Here is a 17,492-nt window from a genome sequence, read left to right as displayed (position 1 = left end):
TGTCATGAATTAATCACCAAAAATTATCAAACAAGGTTTAATTTGTGAGATTATTTTCGTGTTCTTAATTTTTTTCGGAGTGTAAATGATTTCTTGGTTTTCTGCCATTTGATCAAAAGTTTCAATTCTAATGTTTCACGCTTATCAATATTCCTCTGTGATATAACAAAAGAAAATTAAAACGATGACATTATGACTGACGCGACATTTATGATTTGTCAAAAATGGTTATTTCAACCGATTTCATAATTCTTAATTGCAATAATAATTAATTTGAAAATCTTTATCAATAATACTTATTCCCTTGAAAAAATAGAAATTTTTATTTATGTATTAAGTTCCCAATTTTTTTTTTATTTTGACAAAAAAATGTCAGTTGAGGAATTTTTTGTCATAATTTGTCATTGACCGTCACTGACAAAAGATAAAAAAGACAGATATTTCAGATGAAATCAATAAATATTTACCATAGCTCTTTATAATTTTTCTTAAAGTTTTTGCTATTATTTCAATCATTTTGTTTTTATTTAATATAAAACCATTTTTTTTTGTTACAGACAAATGTTTTTCGAACTTGTCATGTCACAGAGGGATGCTTTTCAATTGTGACAAACGCTGATTTTTAAAAAAAAACAATACACAATAATCTATTTTATTGTTTTTCCACTTTTCAGCATTCATAAAAAACATTATTCGCTTTTTTTCATACCGAAATTGTTCACAGAAAAAGTCTGATTTCAAAAATAGTCACACATCTGTTCTGGAATGTGACGACACATTTTTTTTCCGAATGAAAAGAAAAACGAAAATATGGCAAAATTTTTTTGAAAAGTTCCTTTTGTTTAATTCTCAGGTGAAAATGAATATGAAATATTTTAATCAAATTTCTATTCCCACTCACCAACTTTTACCAGTGTGTCAATTATAACGTTGCAAAGATTTTGTTTACATGGCAAAGAATTATGGTAAGTGAAAACAGAAATTTGATTGAAATATGAAATTTTTATTTTATTTGAAAATAAAAAAAAGGAACTTTTCAAAAAAATTTTGACATATATGAATTCGAATAATTATTTCCGAAATCCATTTTTTTTTTCGAAATTGAAATATTTTTGGTGTATTTTTTGGAATAAAAATTTCGGTTCCATAATTTCGTTTTGGATTTTTGTTTTAAAACTCAGACATGAGATAACTCAAACCAAAAATATCTCTTCCAAATATTTGCACCTACAACCGGTTTATAAAAAAAAACGATTGATAAACATTTGACATTTGAATGTTAATTATTTAGCAAATGAAAATTAAAAAAAAAGTTATGATTTCAAAAATAATCACCCATATATTTGTGAATAGAAAAATGATGTTTTTAAGAAAATGTGATTAACTGGTCTTCTTATTTATTGAAACGTTTTTTTCTTTTCTTTTCTTTTCTTCTTTTTTTCTTTTTTCTTTTTTCTTTTTTCTTTTTTCTTTTTTCTTTTTTCTTTTTTCTTTTCTTTTCTTTTTTGAAACTTTTATTGTTTTGTTTGTCAACAGTGAAAAGCATGTTATGGCTTTCAGCATTTTCATAAACATTTTTTATCAGTCAAATACTGCATGTTGCTGATTCGTTTTTCAAATCACTTTTAATCATTCATATTTTAAGAAAGTGTATTACAAATATTATTTAAAAGCTTTGTTGACCAAAAAAAGAAAGTTTGAGAAAATAAAATTTCTCATTTACTCGATAAATGATTAACAGTGATGAAAAAACGAATCAGCAACAAGCAGTATTTAACAGATAAAAAATGTTTATGAAAATGCTAAAAGCCATAACATGCTTTTCACTGTTGATAAACAAAACAATAAAAGTGCCAATAAGGAAAATGTTTTGTTTTTTTGAATTTCCCCTATGCGGTTTTATGAAACTAGTTTTAAAATATAAACCTGACAAATTTTAACGAATGAATTGCAGTGTTAATAACTCATGATTTCAAAGTTGTGATTATACTATTTTTTTCTGAACTTTTTTTGTGTTAACTTCATTCAAAAATTTCATTGACAATTTGGGTGATTATTTTTGAAGAATATGGGGGAAAATATGGACTTTCAAGCTTTTTTTGCACAAAGCACAAAAAAATTGCTTCACTCATAACATTATTAAACTTAATCAGATTTTGAAACAAATTTGATTTTCATATCCTTAAACACACATCGTTGAAATCGAAACATAAAGTTTTGTGACATTTCACAAATGCCAAAAAACGGACTCTTTTTTTTTTTTTTGTGTTTTTTTATCTCAAAAAGTCAATGAAAAGTGAAAAATTTTTCAATGAAAATGCCTGAAGTCAAATATTTTGTCCCATATTATTTCATTCAAAATATTCGGTTCAAAAATTTCTCTTGAATATTAACCAATGAACATTGAAAAGTGAAAAGGAATATTGAAGACATTTTTATCTTTGATTCGGTTATAACATTTGTTTTTGAAACTGTTGTGATAATTTTATCATCTGAATACAAAAACACATCCCATTGACAAACAATCTTTGAAAAATCAACGCCTCGAAAAAAGTTATGATTTCAAAATTAATCACCCATTTATAATAGGTAATAAAATTTTCTTTAAAATAATAATTATAATAATAGTATAAAATTTTTTTTGAAAAAACAAGAAAATATAAAATTTGAAAATTTGAAGAAAGAATTCATTTTTAATTATGCGAGCGATTTTTGACTCTTGAAATGAGATTCATTTTTTTGATAGCATATTCAGACTTAAAACCATCATCGCTTCATTTTCGTTATTATATCATTTAAAAATATGTGTTAAAACAATTTGAAACAACAAAATTCATTTAATCACTGGGAATAATCATTTATTGTATCAAATTGAAATGAACAAAATATTTACTACTTTGGTTAACCTCACAGTTTCATAATCAATGGCTCTGAATTAAATAAGTAAAAAAACAACAAAAATCATGAAAATACTTTATTCAGCGATTGAAACTTTGAGTATAACGTTTCAGGAGTTTTCTGCAAAGTGAATAATCAATAGAAACGAGACATGTCTGTAACTTTTTTCGATAACTCATTTCTCAAAAATTATGAATTAAATCGGAATAATGAATATTTATTGGCACTTAAATGAAATCTTTTAAACATTAATTAAAGAGCTTTAATTTTCCAGTAATTTTATTAACTTCGTCATTTCGTCCAAAAATACCAATAACCGTTGCTAAAAATTAAAATTTGAAAAAGAAATAAAGAATTCAAAAGCAAAAATACAAACGAATTTTTTGAGCAGAATTTGTTGGATCAGACGAATACACAATTCCAGTTGGCAATTCATCAGCATTTGCAGCGTTATATAATTCCAATAATTCCTGTTCTGAAAATGCAGAACAAACAATTTTCGCTTGAGCAATAGTCCTCCATTGATGTAACAATTTTGGTCTTATTTCTGATGCTGAATGATACGTTTCAAGTGTCGCTCGTCCACACTCAGCCCCAATTTGAGATCTATCCATTTTGACATCTTTTCGTGCAACAAGTACCTTTAAGCCTAAAATTAGAAGAAAATACAATCAAACAATGACAAACCATTTTTGCATCGAAATGGGGAAAATCCTTTTTTGAGCATTTTTTTGGTGTTTTATCATCTTCCACTTTATTTGTATTCTGAGAGGGAGCAGGCTTTGACTTTACCGTAAAAACATATCCAATAATTACTCCAATGAATAAGTAAAGAATTGACACAACAACGTTCATGAAACTTTCGAACAACTCTTAAATTCAGAAAAAACTAATGTTTCTTCCAAATGAGAAGTCTATAATTTCAAAAATTTTTAATAATAAAAGGAAAAAAACATGTATATTAAGAGATCGTATATATTTAAAAGTTTAAATCAATTTTAAACACATAAAACAATAAATCCCAAAACACACTTTTAAAATAATTTAATGGGTAAAGAAAAATTCTCATTTTTTCAATACCGAAAAATTTATATTTCTTTGAAAAAATATGAAAAAGAATGCTTCAAAATGAACAACACGCATATCCACAAAGATCATTTGTGCGTCATAATTTACCTGTTTTGTTATGAAATAAATGTAAATATATATTGTCTCCATCTTTGCAACCAAAATTAATTCAGTTGTTTAGAAGATTAAATGCTTTATTTAAACTCCTTTTTATTATGAAAAATAATCAAATTATTAACAAGAATAACAAAACAAAACAATCAATGTTTTAGCTTTCCTCATCTTCAAAATATGCAGCGCACCATTCGCGATCTAGTTCATTTTCATCAATTTCCGACTCATCAGCTTCATCATCTTCACAAAAATCATTAAAAATTTTATTTTTATTCTCTCTTTTCTCTCTTTTCATTTCATCACTTTTTTCAACTAGTTTTGAAGATTTTTCTTCCATCTCCTTATTTTCCATTGCAATAATTTGCGAACTTTGTGCAACAGATTCATCGACTAAATCGTCACATTCATTTTTCACAAGCCGCTCATCGCTCTTCGTTTCTTCTTCCTGCCCGTCTTCAATCGCAGGGAGCGGGAAATACCTCACTGCGAATTTCTTTGCAATATCCGTTGCACACAAAATGCTCCCTGTTGTGATCGAACCAATCCCTGGCCCCGGCTGGCCCCACGCGCCGACGCCATATAGCGAGTGCAGAGGCAGCGCAATGCACGGGCGGAACCCGACGGAAGACTCCGGCAGCGACCGGAACCCCATTGCCGAGCCCTGGGGCGTGTGGAAGATCCTGCGGAACGTGGCAGGCGTGGCGCCTTCGTAGTACTGCACTTGTGCTTTAAGGCCAGGGGCAAAGCTCTCCAGGCAGTTGAGACAGCGCTGGCACATCTGCTCTTTGGCTTCTGTGTATTCTGGCGGGCGCGTTGCTTCTTCGGCGTCGGAGGAAGGAGGCGCAAGAGAGCAAAAATCGACCTCTGGGCAGACAAACAGAGCAGAAAGAGAAACGGGGGAATCGGAATCTGGATCGGAAGAAATTGAAGAAGAAGAAGAAGATGATGATGACGACGACGACGAAGATGAAGGAGAAGTGGAAGAAGAAGAAAGAGAAGAAGGAGGTTGCTCTGCTTCCTTTGCAAGATCAGGACAAGATAGAACAATCCACTGAAGATCTTTGGTAAACCACGATTCAGAGTCACTTGAGCGGACAAAAGTGACTTGAGGATATCCATCTAACAATGCACTGAGCTCAATGCTGTTTAACACACAAATAATCGAAACATTCAAAAAAAAAAAAAGGTTTATTATTTACCATATAAAATTTGAAAAGAAAGTGTTACTGTTATCCAAAAAATGAATTAAGAACATTAAAAATCAAAATACTTTTGAAAAATAATTTCTTTTATTAATTATTGAATACTTAATAAAAAATATTTTTTTTTTAAAATCACATTTATTATCCCACAAACCGACTCTTGGCCACCATAAACAGCTTGCAATAGCCGTGTGTCGGGGCGATTGGCGTTGTGTCTACATGAACCGGAGGCAGCTGGGCTGTCTCGTCCCAATTCCACTGCTTTTTGAAGGACTCGCCAATTTGGGAAGGATCAGTCGAGTCACATGCAGCGATGGTTCGAGGGATGGTGAGATTGGAAACTACACAGGAACCATACACTTTGTGGGTTGTTGTGGCTGGGCGATGAGGAAATAAAGTGGAAGAAGAGTGGAAGAAGAGTGGAAGAAGAGTGGAAGAAGAGTGGAAGGAGAGGTTGAAGGAGAGGAGAAAGGGAACAGTTGATGGTCCATGTTTGTATTTGAAAATGAACATATTTATCCATTTGTTTGAAGGAAATAAGAACATAACAGGAAAAAAATGCATTAATAATTGAAAACTATTTAATATCTCAAACTTTTGTGTCCTTTCTCGTCTTCTGTTGTTTGCACGTATTCAACGCCAATAGCTCTTTGCTTCACTGTTTTGTCATCGCCTTCGCTTTCATCTCCATTCGCGCTGCTTGAAGGATAACAAGAGCTTTCAGCTTTTTCCATTTTCTTCTCTTTATCATCTCTCTTCTTCTTCTTCTTCTTTTTCTTCAATTCACCCATCAAAATTCGTTCGACATGAGATCCGAACCTGATGTTTCCGTAGCGTTTCCTTAATCCAGGAATGACTGACGAGTCCATAAAATTGGTTCAGAAAAGGATGATCATTTGGATGGTCGTGCATGTCAGTTATTTTCATTTGAAAAATTTCAAAAAATGAAATAATTTGAAATACAGTTTTTTTTTAAGGAAAATGAAAAAAAAAAAAAAATCAACCAGACCTCTATTGAGTGGATTTTTCAGTTCCTGAATCAAAGCGTCTGTGCCTCCTTTAATCCACTTGAAGCCACCCAACCAGCAGTCAAAGAAAAGCAGTCCCTGCAAGGCACCCACACGACTTGGAGGAAGAAGGTTTCCAATAGATGGAATAATGCTGAGAAACTAATAAAAAATAAGTTGTTTATATAAATTTATTTACTAAGTTAAACGTTAACAATTTCAAGTATACAGTTATGAGCTGCTTACGCTGAGCAAGAGTTGGCTCATCCAACCCACTTGTTGGAAAATATTTTTCCAACGCAACGCTCCAAGGCTTTGCCCATTCTTCCACATTTAACCATTTAAACATGGAAGATGCTGAAGCTACACCTTTTGAAAAAATCTCTAGCATTGACAAGCCCCAGATCAAACTTGTTCTTTTGTGAAAAAATGATAAAAAAATTAGATAACAATAATATAACAATAAATTAACATTGATAAATAACATTTTTCTTTTAAAAAGCAAACGTAATTATATGAGACCACAATTTTACATTCGAATCGCAAGCAGAAATGAATTTCTCAATAGAAACGGCAAAATATGGAAAAGCTTTGGAAAGATCATTTTTAATATTATCCCCAATGCTTATGGAGTTATCTCCGCTTCCGACAACAACTTTGCAATATTTCTCAGGAGTATAAAATATTGATTTCGTTTCGGAATTGTATTTTCTGATGAACTCGACAGCTGCATTTGGAGTTAAAAAATGAGTTGTTTGCTCGAATGTATAATCTTTTTCTCCAAGTTCGTTTATGTTAAGTCTTTTCGTAAACTTTTTTTAAATTAAAATAACTCATAATTGAACATCAAATAGCACACATTTCCGACGAAACCTCCAAGTTTTTGTGTCTGTTCAAGAAGGCAAACATGAAGATCAAGCTGTGCTAGTAAAGAAGCAACACTTAATCCTCCTATTCCACCTCCACACACGATAACATCAAAAACGTCGTTTCTCTCAGAATCTGTTTTTCTTCTTTTTAAATGAGAATTATGCTCTATAACTAGAGCAGAAAGTTCTTTTGTAAGATCCTCAAACTTTCCAGCGCTCATTAAAAACAAGAATATTACTGTAGCATGGAAACATATCAAAAATACTTTACAACTTTATATAATGGAAGGAGAAAAATTCTGATGAAGCTGAAGCCGAGTGCGTTGCTGTAATGTTGAATGTTATTTGAACATATAAGTTAAATAGATTTATGATCAAAATTCCCCTAAAAATATATGTCAAATATCATTTAAATTATTAAGTGTTGTATGACTGTTTATTTTTTATTTCAACGAGACTGTGATTTATATATTTAATTTTCACATATTGTATTTACTTTACATTAGTATTTGCATTGTTTTTTAAAAAAATATGCCAAAATCTAAAAAAACAAGAAAGTCAAAAATTGAAGAAGTTGATGAAACCACATTAAATGAAAAAGTGGAAGAAAAATCAGAATCAAAAGAAGATGAGCAACTGATGAACAATGAAACCATCATGATTGACGAATCAATATTAAACGAACTCGAGGAAGATCTTCAAGCAACTTTGGAAAACAGCAAAGAAAATAAGATACTCGTTGCTGATATGCAAGCTGAAAAAGCAAAAAGAAATCGAGATGAATTATCGAATCTTTGTTCTCCAAAAGTTCACCAAGACATTTCCGTTTCTGAACAACCAAAAATCAACAATGAACAGTTGCAAAACAGAAGTGCAAATAGCTCAACTCCAAGAGAAGTGAAACAACAACAGCAAATTAAAAGCAATATGAAAACTCGGAAAAGCCAATCATTCCCTTCTTCAGATCGTTCAGTAATTTTGATTGATGAGGAAAATGATCACGATAGCGAAAGTTCAAAAGAAGATCAGGAATCTGTTACAGATGAAAGCTTATACGAAGATGAAACGGATTTGTCTCTTTCGTCTGAATTAACAAAGGCTTCCATCCAAAGCCAAAAGAAAGATCACAAACGCAATAAAACTTTTGAGTCAAGAAAGAGAATGAGAGTTTCAGAAGAAGAATCTTCGTCTGATGACAATAAAATGAAAGATGATAAAAAAGAAGATGAACAGGAAGATAACTGGATTCAAAAAATGGAAGAAACACAAAAGCTATTTGAAGGGGAAACATTTAAACCTTATTTAGTAAGTAAACAGGAGAGGATACAGGCAATGAAGTACTATGGACGAAAACCGATAGACAACATTAGAAAAGAAAGAGAGCAAAGAATAAACAAAGAAATGTTGATGCGTGCACAAAGAGAAAAGGAAAAAGAAAGAGAAATTAATAGAAACAGAATGAATGAAAAAGAAAAAGAAAGAAAAATAGAAAAAATTAACGAAAAAGAAAAAGAAAGAAAGATAAACAAAATCAAAGAAAAAGAAAAAGAAAAAGAAAAGGAAAGACATTCTGATGAAAAGAAAGTCCGAAAGGAACAAAGCAATACAACTGAAAACGAAAAAACCAAACAAGAACCAAAAAATGAAAAGAAACAAAGCGAATTTGAATTTGACTTTGATTTTGACATTGATGGACCGCTGCAAAACGCGATGGTCAAAGGTTTGAAACCCAAATACTCCATTATTTTGATTGTATTACATAATCTTCTTTATTTTGGATTTGCGATTCTTTGACATTTTTGAACTGTAATTATTTGAAACATATTAATTTCTTTAAAATTTTAATTCTTTCTTCAGTTTCGCAGATGCCTCAAACATTGATTCCAGAAAAAAAGTTGACTGGAAGGAACAAAGAAAAGGTGGAACATCGCAAAGTATGAATGAAATTCAAATGAATTTTCAGTTTAATGTTCATTGCATCTGATCTTTTTTAAAATTATATACAAATTTTTTTAATTAATTCTATTAAAAATATTTCCAAATTTTTCAATCATAAAAAATTTTTTATGTTTTCTCACAAACAGCGCTGGACGCCTGTTGAAGACAAGCTGCTTCTGCGAGGAATCTCCAAACACGGGACACGCTGGGCAGCGATAGCAAAAGATGAGACGATTGACTTGGGCAAGACAGACGCACAGCTCAAAGACCGCTACCGCATTCTGATTCGCGATCCGATTTGGAAGAGAATAATCGAGAAGAAGCTGAGTGAAGTGGGCAAAGTTGGGGTAAGAAGCAGATCAGCTGCTGGAAGGGGAGAAGAAGAAGAAGAAGAGGAGGAGGAGGAGGATGAAGGAGAAAAAGAAGAAGATGATGACTTGATGAGTTTTGGAGGGAAAAAGAAGAAAAATGAGAAAGAAATGGACTTTTGTGTGGTTTCGATGGAAGATTCTAAGGATCGTATAGAAGAAGACGATGACGAAATTAAGTGAGAAAAGATTAAAAGAATTACAATTTTTCATTTTTTTTAAATAAATTGTGCTGGAAAAATGCTTTTTTTAAATTAACAATTCATTTCTTCTTCTTCTTTATTCACATTTCACATTCTTTCCATCTCATCTTTATTTGTTTGTATATTTATTCCTTTATTTATTTTAAAAATTTTCAATTTTTTATTTTTTAAATGAAATACACCAAAAATAATTCAAATTCGAAAAAGAATAATTCAATTTCGTAATTAATATTTCAATTTCGAAAATTAATAATTCAAATTCGGAATTAATAATTCGAATTCGAAAAAAAATAATTCGATTTCGGAATTAATAATTCAAAATCGAAAAAAAATAATTCAAATTCGGAATTAATAATTCAAAATCGAAAAAAAATAATTCAAATTCGGAATTAATAATTCAATTTCGTAATTTATTAATTCGATTTCGAAAAAGAATAATTCAATTTCGAAAATGAATGTTTTTTTGATTTGTGGAATGAATAACTTGTGTTTGGGGTTTTAAATTCTTTCAATTTTTATCTCATCAGTATATTTTGTTTATCAATATTAGAAAAATGATGCATTTTCATAAAAAAATTTTCTTTCATTTTGAATGAAGATTTATTGATTGAAGTTAATTTGAAAACGAAATAAATACATTTTCATGTTTAAAACCGATATTATCCAAAATTTTGCCAATGAAACAATCACATTATTGTGAAGAAATAATTCAATAATCGTGATAATTTTTTTTTTAATTTTATTTCGAAATTCAATAGAATGAATTTTTTTGAAATTTCTGTCATTTCAGTGATGATTTTCTAAAATGAAAAAAAATTTCTAAAAATTGATAAGATTCATATTACTATTGAAAAAAAACAGTTATTTGAGGAATAATATTTGATTGATTAAAAAACATCTTGAAATTTTCTGTAATCCATTCTCGAGAAAAATTAAAAATTTCCGTTTTTAATGAATTTCGAAATTGAAATATTCATTTCCGAAATTGAATTATTCTTTTTCGAAATCGAATTAATAAATTACGAATTCGAATTATTAATTCCGAATTCAAATTATTAATTTTCGAAATTGAAATATTAATTACGAAATCGAATTATTTTTTTTCGAATTCGAATTATTAATTCCGAATTTGAATTATTAATTTTCGAATTTGAATTATTTTTTTCGAATTAGAATTATTAATTCCGAATTCGAATTATTAATTTTCGAATTTGAATTATTTTTTTTCGAATTCGAATTATTAATTCCGAATTTGAATTATTTTTTTCGAATTCGAATTATTAATTCCGAATTCGAATTATTAATTTTCGAATTTGAATTATTTTTTTCGAATTCGAATTATTAATTCCGAATTTGAATTATTTTTTTCGAATTCGAATTATTAATTCCGAATTCGAATTATTAATTTTCGAATTTGAATTATTTTTTTCGAATTCGAATTATTAATTCCGAATTCGAATTATTAATTTTCGAATTTGAATTATTTTTTTCGAATTCGAATTATTAATTCCGAATTTGAATTATTTTTTTCGAATTCGAATTATTAATTCCGAATTCGAATTATTAATTTTCGAATTTGAATTATTTTTTTTCGAATTCGAATTATTAATTCCGAAATTGAATTATTTTTTTTCGAATTCGAATTATTAATTCCGAATTCAAATTATTAATTTTCGAAATTGAAATATTAATTACGAAATCGAATTATTTTTTTTCGAATTCGAATTATTAATTCCGAATTCGAATTATTAATTTTCGAATTTGAATTATTTTTTTTCGAATTAGAATTATTTTTGGTGTAACAATCCGAAGAATTTTAAAGTTTATTATGGATTGTATTCAGGAAGTGAAAGCGAAGTGAAAATGATTATTATCATAAGTTAAAAACGCACATATTTGTAACTTCTTTCCTTAGAAACTTTTCATTCCAAACACAAAATTCGGAAATTTGACATTTTCTTCCATCAAAGCACATACAAACATACACAAACACATTCTCCTCCATCTCATTTCCCCATCATCTGAATCATCTTCATCAGATCTTCCACATCCTTCCTGCACATCCTGCTCTCTTTATTAAACCCGCCAAACCCATCCCCACTTCCCATCTGCTGCCCTCTTCCCGCGCTCTTCTTCTTCTTCTTCACAGCTCCCTTCGACCGCTGCAGGAGCGCCTGTATCTCCGCCAGCTGCGGCAGCAGCGGCGCTGAGCAGGCAGCACCCAGCTGTTTAGTGGCAGTGCTGTCAGCCTCAACAAGGGAAAGAGCCTCTCCGACGCTGTCACAGCCAGAGGAGACCAGATGAAGCAGGGCAGGGAGTGCAGACGTGGACAGCGCAGACGCAGTGAAGGTGATGCCGAGTGTGGACGATGACACAAACACCCGCAGAACATCTCCGACTCTTTTGAGAAGAAGCTGCTCAGCTTCAAAGAACAGCTGGTAGAACAGCAAAAAGGGCGTGCCTTGGAGCGATTGCACGGTGATGAGTGGCTTTTGTGAGGGATATGAAGGAGAAGCTGAAAGAGAGGCAGAAGGAAGAGAAGGAGCCGGAGAGAGAGAAGAGGTGAATGTGGAATAGAGAGAAGATATGACGATGGAGAGAAGGGAGTGGAATGCGGAGAGAAGGTTGAGGTTTGTGGGGTCGATGACAGCGCTTGCAGAGGCATCGCTGCTTTGTGCATATGAAGAGGAAGATATCAGAGCATCATCAACAATTGAGTTCAAAGAAGAAGAAGAAGAAGATGATGATGAAGATGAGGAAGAAGTTGAATCAGCAGCAGAAGAAGGCAGAATGTAGTGGATAAGTCTGAAGAAGAACGAGAAGAGCAAAGCAATGTGAGTGATGTCTGGAAGCAACAGAGACATGTTGATGTGTGGCTGCTGTGGGGTGTTCTGAGAAGAGAGATCAGAAATTGTAGAGGCAGCAATGATAAACAGCCGCAGGCAGCTCTCAATCGAGTCATTGGTCACAAGCGACACTTCAGAGGTGGATTGTTGAGAAGACGCTGAAGAAGCAGAAAGAGATGGTGACAGTGCTGCTGCTGTTGTTGTAACTGCTGTTGCACCAGCTGCAGGAGAAGCTGAAAGCATCGCAACGACCTGCTGAAGCAGCGGAGACGATGTGGCAGATGCAGAAGCAGGTATAGAAGCAGATACAAATGCATTCAATCCTGTTGATGCAAGTGGCTGTGCGGATGAAACAGCAGCCAAGGGAGGGATGTTGTTGTGCGTGCAGAAGGTGTGGAGGAGAGAAAAAGTCATTCGCGAACACGACTGACACAGCTGCGAGGCAACTGGGCCGAGTCCTGAAGCAACCAGGGCGCTTGGGCTGTATGGCGATTGGGCAGCAGCAGAAGGAGAAGAAGAAAGAGAAGAAGCAGCAGCAGGTGATGGTAGTTGAATGGAAAGAAGAAGAGAAAGAATGTTTGTGAGGGTGTTAATGTTGTGGGGCAGATGCGACGTGACTTGGCTCTGCAGTGTTTCATCTGCCAGACACTGCAGCAGCTTCATCGAAAGCTGTTTTTCTTCGTCGTTCAGACAGCTCTCAACAGAAAACACAAGCCGCTGTGCTTGTCCCACTCCCCCTCTCTCTTCCATCGAAGAGTCGTCGTCTTCTGCCATCCCCTCGCCTTCCTCCAGCGCTTCCCCCGCGTCCTGCTCCATGCCCATCGCTGCACCCCCTTTCTCTTCTCTTCTCTTCCTTCTCTTCTCTTTCCTCTCTCTTCTTTTTTGCTCGGCTTTCTTCTCGGCCTCTGACACAGGCGCAGCTGTCGTAGCGTCTGTGAGTGCTGAGACGAGTAGAGGAGTCAGAAGAAGGAGATCGTTGTACAACAACGACAGCGAAGGCATCTGCATTGGCAATGAAGATGAAGATGAAATTGAGGCTGTTGATGCAGAAGGAGAAGGAGAAGGAGAAGGAGAATGAGTGTTAGTGATGGAGGTGTTGATGATCTCCAGCAGCTTTTCAGGTATTTTGTGTGTGATGATGGCTTTCGCGGCATTTGCATCGACTTCTCTCTCTTTCTCTTCCTTTGCTGCTTGCTCTGCATCGCTCAGCTTAGCTCCCAATTGGCCAGATGACATGCTGCTCATTCCAGAGCCTGCTGATCTTCCTATTCCACTTCCCATATCAACATCTTCTTCTTCATCTTCATCGTCATCTTCTCCTTCTTCTTCGTCGCTTTCTATCAGACAGCCATTCGCCAGCACTTCGCAGGCGGAGTGAGATATCTCCATTGCTTCTACGAATGCGCTGATTGCAGCAAGAGCATACTTCAGAGCTGGGATCAGCGACACAAAAGCAGGCGAAGCAGCAGTTGATGCCAAAAGTGCTGAGGAAGACGGCAATTGAGCTGTTGGAGGCATAGCCGGCTGGGAAATTTCAACAGGAATCTGCGGCTCTGGCATGAATTGTATGCATTTGAATGGATATTTTGTGATCCACTCGTCTTTTGCTGCTCCTTCATTCACTCCAAACACAACAGGCGCCACAGAGCCAGCCTGAGAGGAGGGCGTGTGCTCACTGCCAGATTGGCTTGACCGACTTGATCTGCTCCAGAGGCCATTCATGACCATCTTCAGGGCAGCCACAACAGAACCCAACATGCTACCGAATTGTGCAGGCGACGCTGGTGCAGGAAATGGGCAGAGCGCTGTGACAAGCGGGCCAGCCACAAAGGGAAGCATCGAGCGCCCTCGGATGTTGAGGAAAAACCCAGACAGCACCACAATCACACGCATCGGCTGCTTTGGGAGGCTGGTGTATAGCTCGCTCATTATCTGGTCCTTTGTTGTTATCTTTAGAAGAGAAAGAAAATAGATATTTTTAACAAAGCATTAAATGATTAACACACATTATTAACAGGACGAAAAACATCAAATCTCAAAATTCGTCAAACCTTAGTGTCCTCTGTAAGCGTTGAAAGAAGCTCTGCTGTTGCGAGAGTTATTTCCTTTGGAATGCCACGCTCAGGGTATAAACTCAATAGTAGTTCGTTTATCAGAGATTCATTTTTCAAACATTCGTCAGTAAAGTCATCTGAATTTTTGCTAAGGTTTTCTAAAGTTGATAAAAGATCAACCAATATTTGCTGGTAATATTTTCCTTGCTCAATTATTGCTTGGGTAATCCCTTCTTTTTGAGTCGCAACCATTAAATATAATTGTCTTGCAAGTGGAAGATTCTTCGATCACAGAAACAAGAATGAAAGATTAATAAACATAAATTAGAAACTAATAAACAAACTGTTAACAAAAAAGAAAGCAATGTTTGATGGAATGTGCTTTCAACAATTACACAGGATAACTGCTCACCAAATTTTGTTGTTAGGGCCCTTCAATTAAAAGATTAAAACTCAAAAAAAGGCTTCTGCTATAAACCTTAAAGCACTTATGAGAGCAAGATGGTCAGATGAAACATCCCCCAAATTTTTAATCAGAGGCGTAACACTTTCAATTCTATCCTGAATCGCATCAACAACTGCGTCAGAAAGTTCATCCAATGATGAAAGCGATAAAAGTATTTTTGCAACAGTGCGCTTGTGAAAAGAATTTGAAAATAAATTTATTAATGCAATAATTGTTAAAGAAAATTGCATTTATTAAATCTCGTTCATACTTCAGTGGGGATCGTATCGTTTAACTCCTCGTCATCTTCAGAATATTCTTCTGAACTATTTTCATCATCAATTTCCTCTTCATCCTCTTTTTTTTTCTCTGAAAGCGTGTTCCAATGCTTTTCTTTTTGTTGCTTTGGCATTGTTAATATTATTATGGTTGCAATTAATAGTTATTATTTATAAAATATTCAAATAATAAATGAATGCTTTTCTTGAATGTTAAATAAAAACAGTTAAGATTTTCGAAAAATTTCAAGTAAGTGTATGGGATAGATCTATATAACCATTGTTAGAGTGTTCTGATCACATACAATGAGCACAACTGGAGTCTCTGGCATTGTCCGCCCTCGTATTGGTATGAATTCACTCGAATCCTTAATTCAATGTATTGTTTTTGATGATATTTAGATTACCGAACTGTGCAAAGCGTGAATGGTCCTCTGGTTATTCTCGATCATGTTAAGGTTTGGCATATTGAAGACATTTTTATTTTCATATTTTATCTTTATTTTTTGCCTTTATTTCAGTTCCCAAAATCATCAGAAATTGTAAACATTACTCTTGGCTCTGGTGAAGTTAGAACCGGCCAAATTTTAGAAGTTTCGGGATCGAAAGCTGTTGTACAGGTGTTTGAAGGGACATCTGGAATCGACAACAAACTCACACATGTTGAATTCACAGGTGAAACTCAAAAGATCCCTGTTAGTGAAGATGTTCTTGGTCGTGTTTTCAATGGATCTGGAAAACCAATAGATCAAGGACCACCAATTATTGCCGAAGATTTCTTGGATATTTATGGATCTGCTATCAATCCTTGCAAAAGAATTTATCCAAAGGAAATGATTCAAACAGGTATTTCTGCTATTGATGTGATGAACAGTATTGCTAGAGGGCAAAAGATCCCACTGTTCTCTGCATCTGGTCTTCCCCATAACGAAATTGCTGCTCAAATTTGCCGTCAGGCAGGTTTGGTGCAACATGGAGAAAGAGCTGACAAGAAAGATGACAACTTCGCTATTGTTTTCGCTGCTATGGGTGTTAACCAGGAAACTGCTCGTTTCTTCATGCAAGATTTCGAAGAAAACGGTTCCATGAGCAGAGTCGCTCTTTTCTTGAACTTGGCTAATGATCCAACAATTGAAAGAATTGTCACTCCACGTATTGCTCTCACAGCTGCTGAATATCTTGCTTATGAATGCGGAAAGCACGTTCTTGTTATTTTGACTGATATGACATCTTATGCTGATGCACTTCGTGAAGTCTCTGCTGCTAGAGAAGAAGTGCCAGGGCGTCGTGGGTACCCAGGTTACATGTACACAGATCTTGCAGCCATTTACGAGCGCGCAGGTCGTGTTGAAGGAAGATCTGGCTCAATCACACAATTCCCTGTGCTGACTATGCCTAACGATGATATTACACATCCAATTCCAGATTTGACTGGATATATCACAGAGGGACAGATTTATGTGGATCGTCAACTTCACAACAAGCAAATTTCACCTCCTATCAACGTGCTTCCTTCTCTTTCTCGTCTGATGAAGTCTGCTGTAGGTCAAGGAATGACACGTGTTGACCATCCTGATGTGTCCAACCAGCTTTATGCCAACTATGCTATTGGTAAGGATACAGCTGCCATGAAGGCTGTTGTGGGAGAAGAAGCTATGACCCCAGAAGATAAGCTGTATTTAGAATTCTTGGATAAATTCGAGAAGAAATTCATCTCACAGGGTTATTATGAATCTCGTTCTATCTTCGAATCTTTGGATCTCGCCTGGTCTCTTCTTAGGACTTTCCCAAGAGATATGTTGAAGAGAATTCCAGATAAGATCATTCAGGAATATTACGCAAAGGATCGTGGTATTGGTGCAGAGTAAAAGTTCTGAAATCATCTCGATATCTGTGGTAATAGGTTGGAGTTTGTTTGTATTAAGGATGATTGAGCAGGGAAGCGAAGGAGAGTTGAAAGAACACAAAGATCAGCATTCCGAGGTTGGAAGCAAAATTAAGTGGAGTGCGACAGAAAACGCTTCAAAGTTAATTTTTCTCTTTTTACCATTCCACCAAGGTGCGATTTTTTTTTCTTAATTCATTTCACACTTCGCTTATTTTGTCCAGCCTCTTATCATTATTCAAACATAAGCATGACTTTTTAAATGTTTGTTTATTGCATTTGCATTTTCTTTCTAATGCTTGAAAGAGTTATGAGAA

The 17,492-nt window shown here is 34.1% G+C and overlaps 5 protein-coding genes across 5 annotated transcripts; 2 read left to right on the top strand and 3 right to left on the bottom strand.

The window, feature by feature from the left end:
* Positions 1–2,839: 2,839 nt before the first annotated feature.
* On the bottom strand, positions 2,840–3,812 carry MONOS_17052 (putative peptidyl-tRNA hydrolase, PTH2 family). Its single transcript, XM_067869934.1, has 3 exons — positions 3,586–3,812; positions 3,275–3,539; positions 2,840–3,220 (listed from the first exon to the last, which is right to left on the bottom strand). The coding sequence occupies exons 1-3, from the start codon at positions 3,751–3,753 to the stop codon at positions 3,147–3,149; spliced, it is 507 nt and encodes a 168-aa protein (XP_067734286.1). The 5' UTR covers positions 3,754–3,812; the 3' UTR covers positions 2,840–3,146.
* Positions 3,813–4,234: 422 nt separating this feature from the next.
* On the bottom strand, positions 4,235–7,379 carry MONOS_10718 (uncharacterized protein; the record flags this gene model as incomplete). The annotated part of the gene is made up of 7 exons (XM_067863191.1): positions 4,235–5,222; positions 5,437–5,659; positions 5,878–6,138; positions 6,292–6,451; positions 6,519–6,705; positions 6,797–7,101; positions 7,149–7,379. The coding sequence occupies 7 exons, from the start codon at positions 7,377–7,379 to the stop codon at positions 4,235–4,237; spliced, it is 2,355 nt and encodes a 784-aa protein (XP_067734285.1).
* Positions 7,380–7,677: 298 nt separating this feature from the next.
* MONOS_10719 (uncharacterized protein) lies at positions 7,678–9,891 on the top strand. Its single transcript, XM_067863192.1, has 3 exons — positions 7,678–8,878; positions 9,016–9,092; positions 9,243–9,891. The coding sequence occupies exons 1-3, from the start codon at positions 7,690–7,692 to the stop codon at positions 9,645–9,647; spliced, it is 1,671 nt and encodes a 556-aa protein (XP_067734284.1). The 5' UTR covers positions 7,678–7,689; the 3' UTR covers positions 9,648–9,891.
* Positions 9,892–11,464: 1,573 nt separating this feature from the next.
* Positions 11,465–15,424, bottom strand: MONOS_10720 (uncharacterized protein; the record flags this gene model as incomplete). The annotated part of the gene is made up of 5 exons (XM_067863194.1): positions 11,465–14,463; positions 14,565–14,849; positions 14,912–14,999; positions 15,046–15,203; positions 15,284–15,424. 5 exons carry the CDS (start codon positions 15,422–15,424, stop codon positions 11,674–11,676), a joined length of 3,462 nt encoding a protein of 1,153 aa, XP_067734283.1. The 3' UTR covers positions 11,465–11,673.
* A 145-nt stretch (positions 15,425–15,569) lies between these two features.
* Positions 15,570–17,445, top strand: MONOS_10721 (putative V-type proton ATPase subunit B2). Its single transcript, XM_067863195.1, has 3 exons — positions 15,570–15,639; positions 15,693–15,748; positions 15,812–17,445. The coding sequence occupies exons 1-3, from the start codon at positions 15,597–15,599 to the stop codon at positions 17,156–17,158; spliced, it is 1,446 nt and encodes a 481-aa protein (XP_067734282.1). The 5' UTR covers positions 15,570–15,596; the 3' UTR covers positions 17,159–17,445.
* The last annotated feature ends 47 nt before the right edge of the window (positions 17,446–17,492 follow it).

This window comes from Monocercomonoides exilis, assembly GCF_001643675.1.
Source record: "Monocercomonoides exilis strain PA203 chromosome Unknown scaffold5-2102611, whole genome shotgun sequence".
Lineage (NCBI taxonomy): Eukaryota > Preaxostyla > Oxymonadida > Polymastigidae > Monocercomonoides > Monocercomonoides exilis.
Note: the sequence above shows the minus strand (reverse complement) of the source record. Positions and strands in the feature narration are given on the sequence as shown.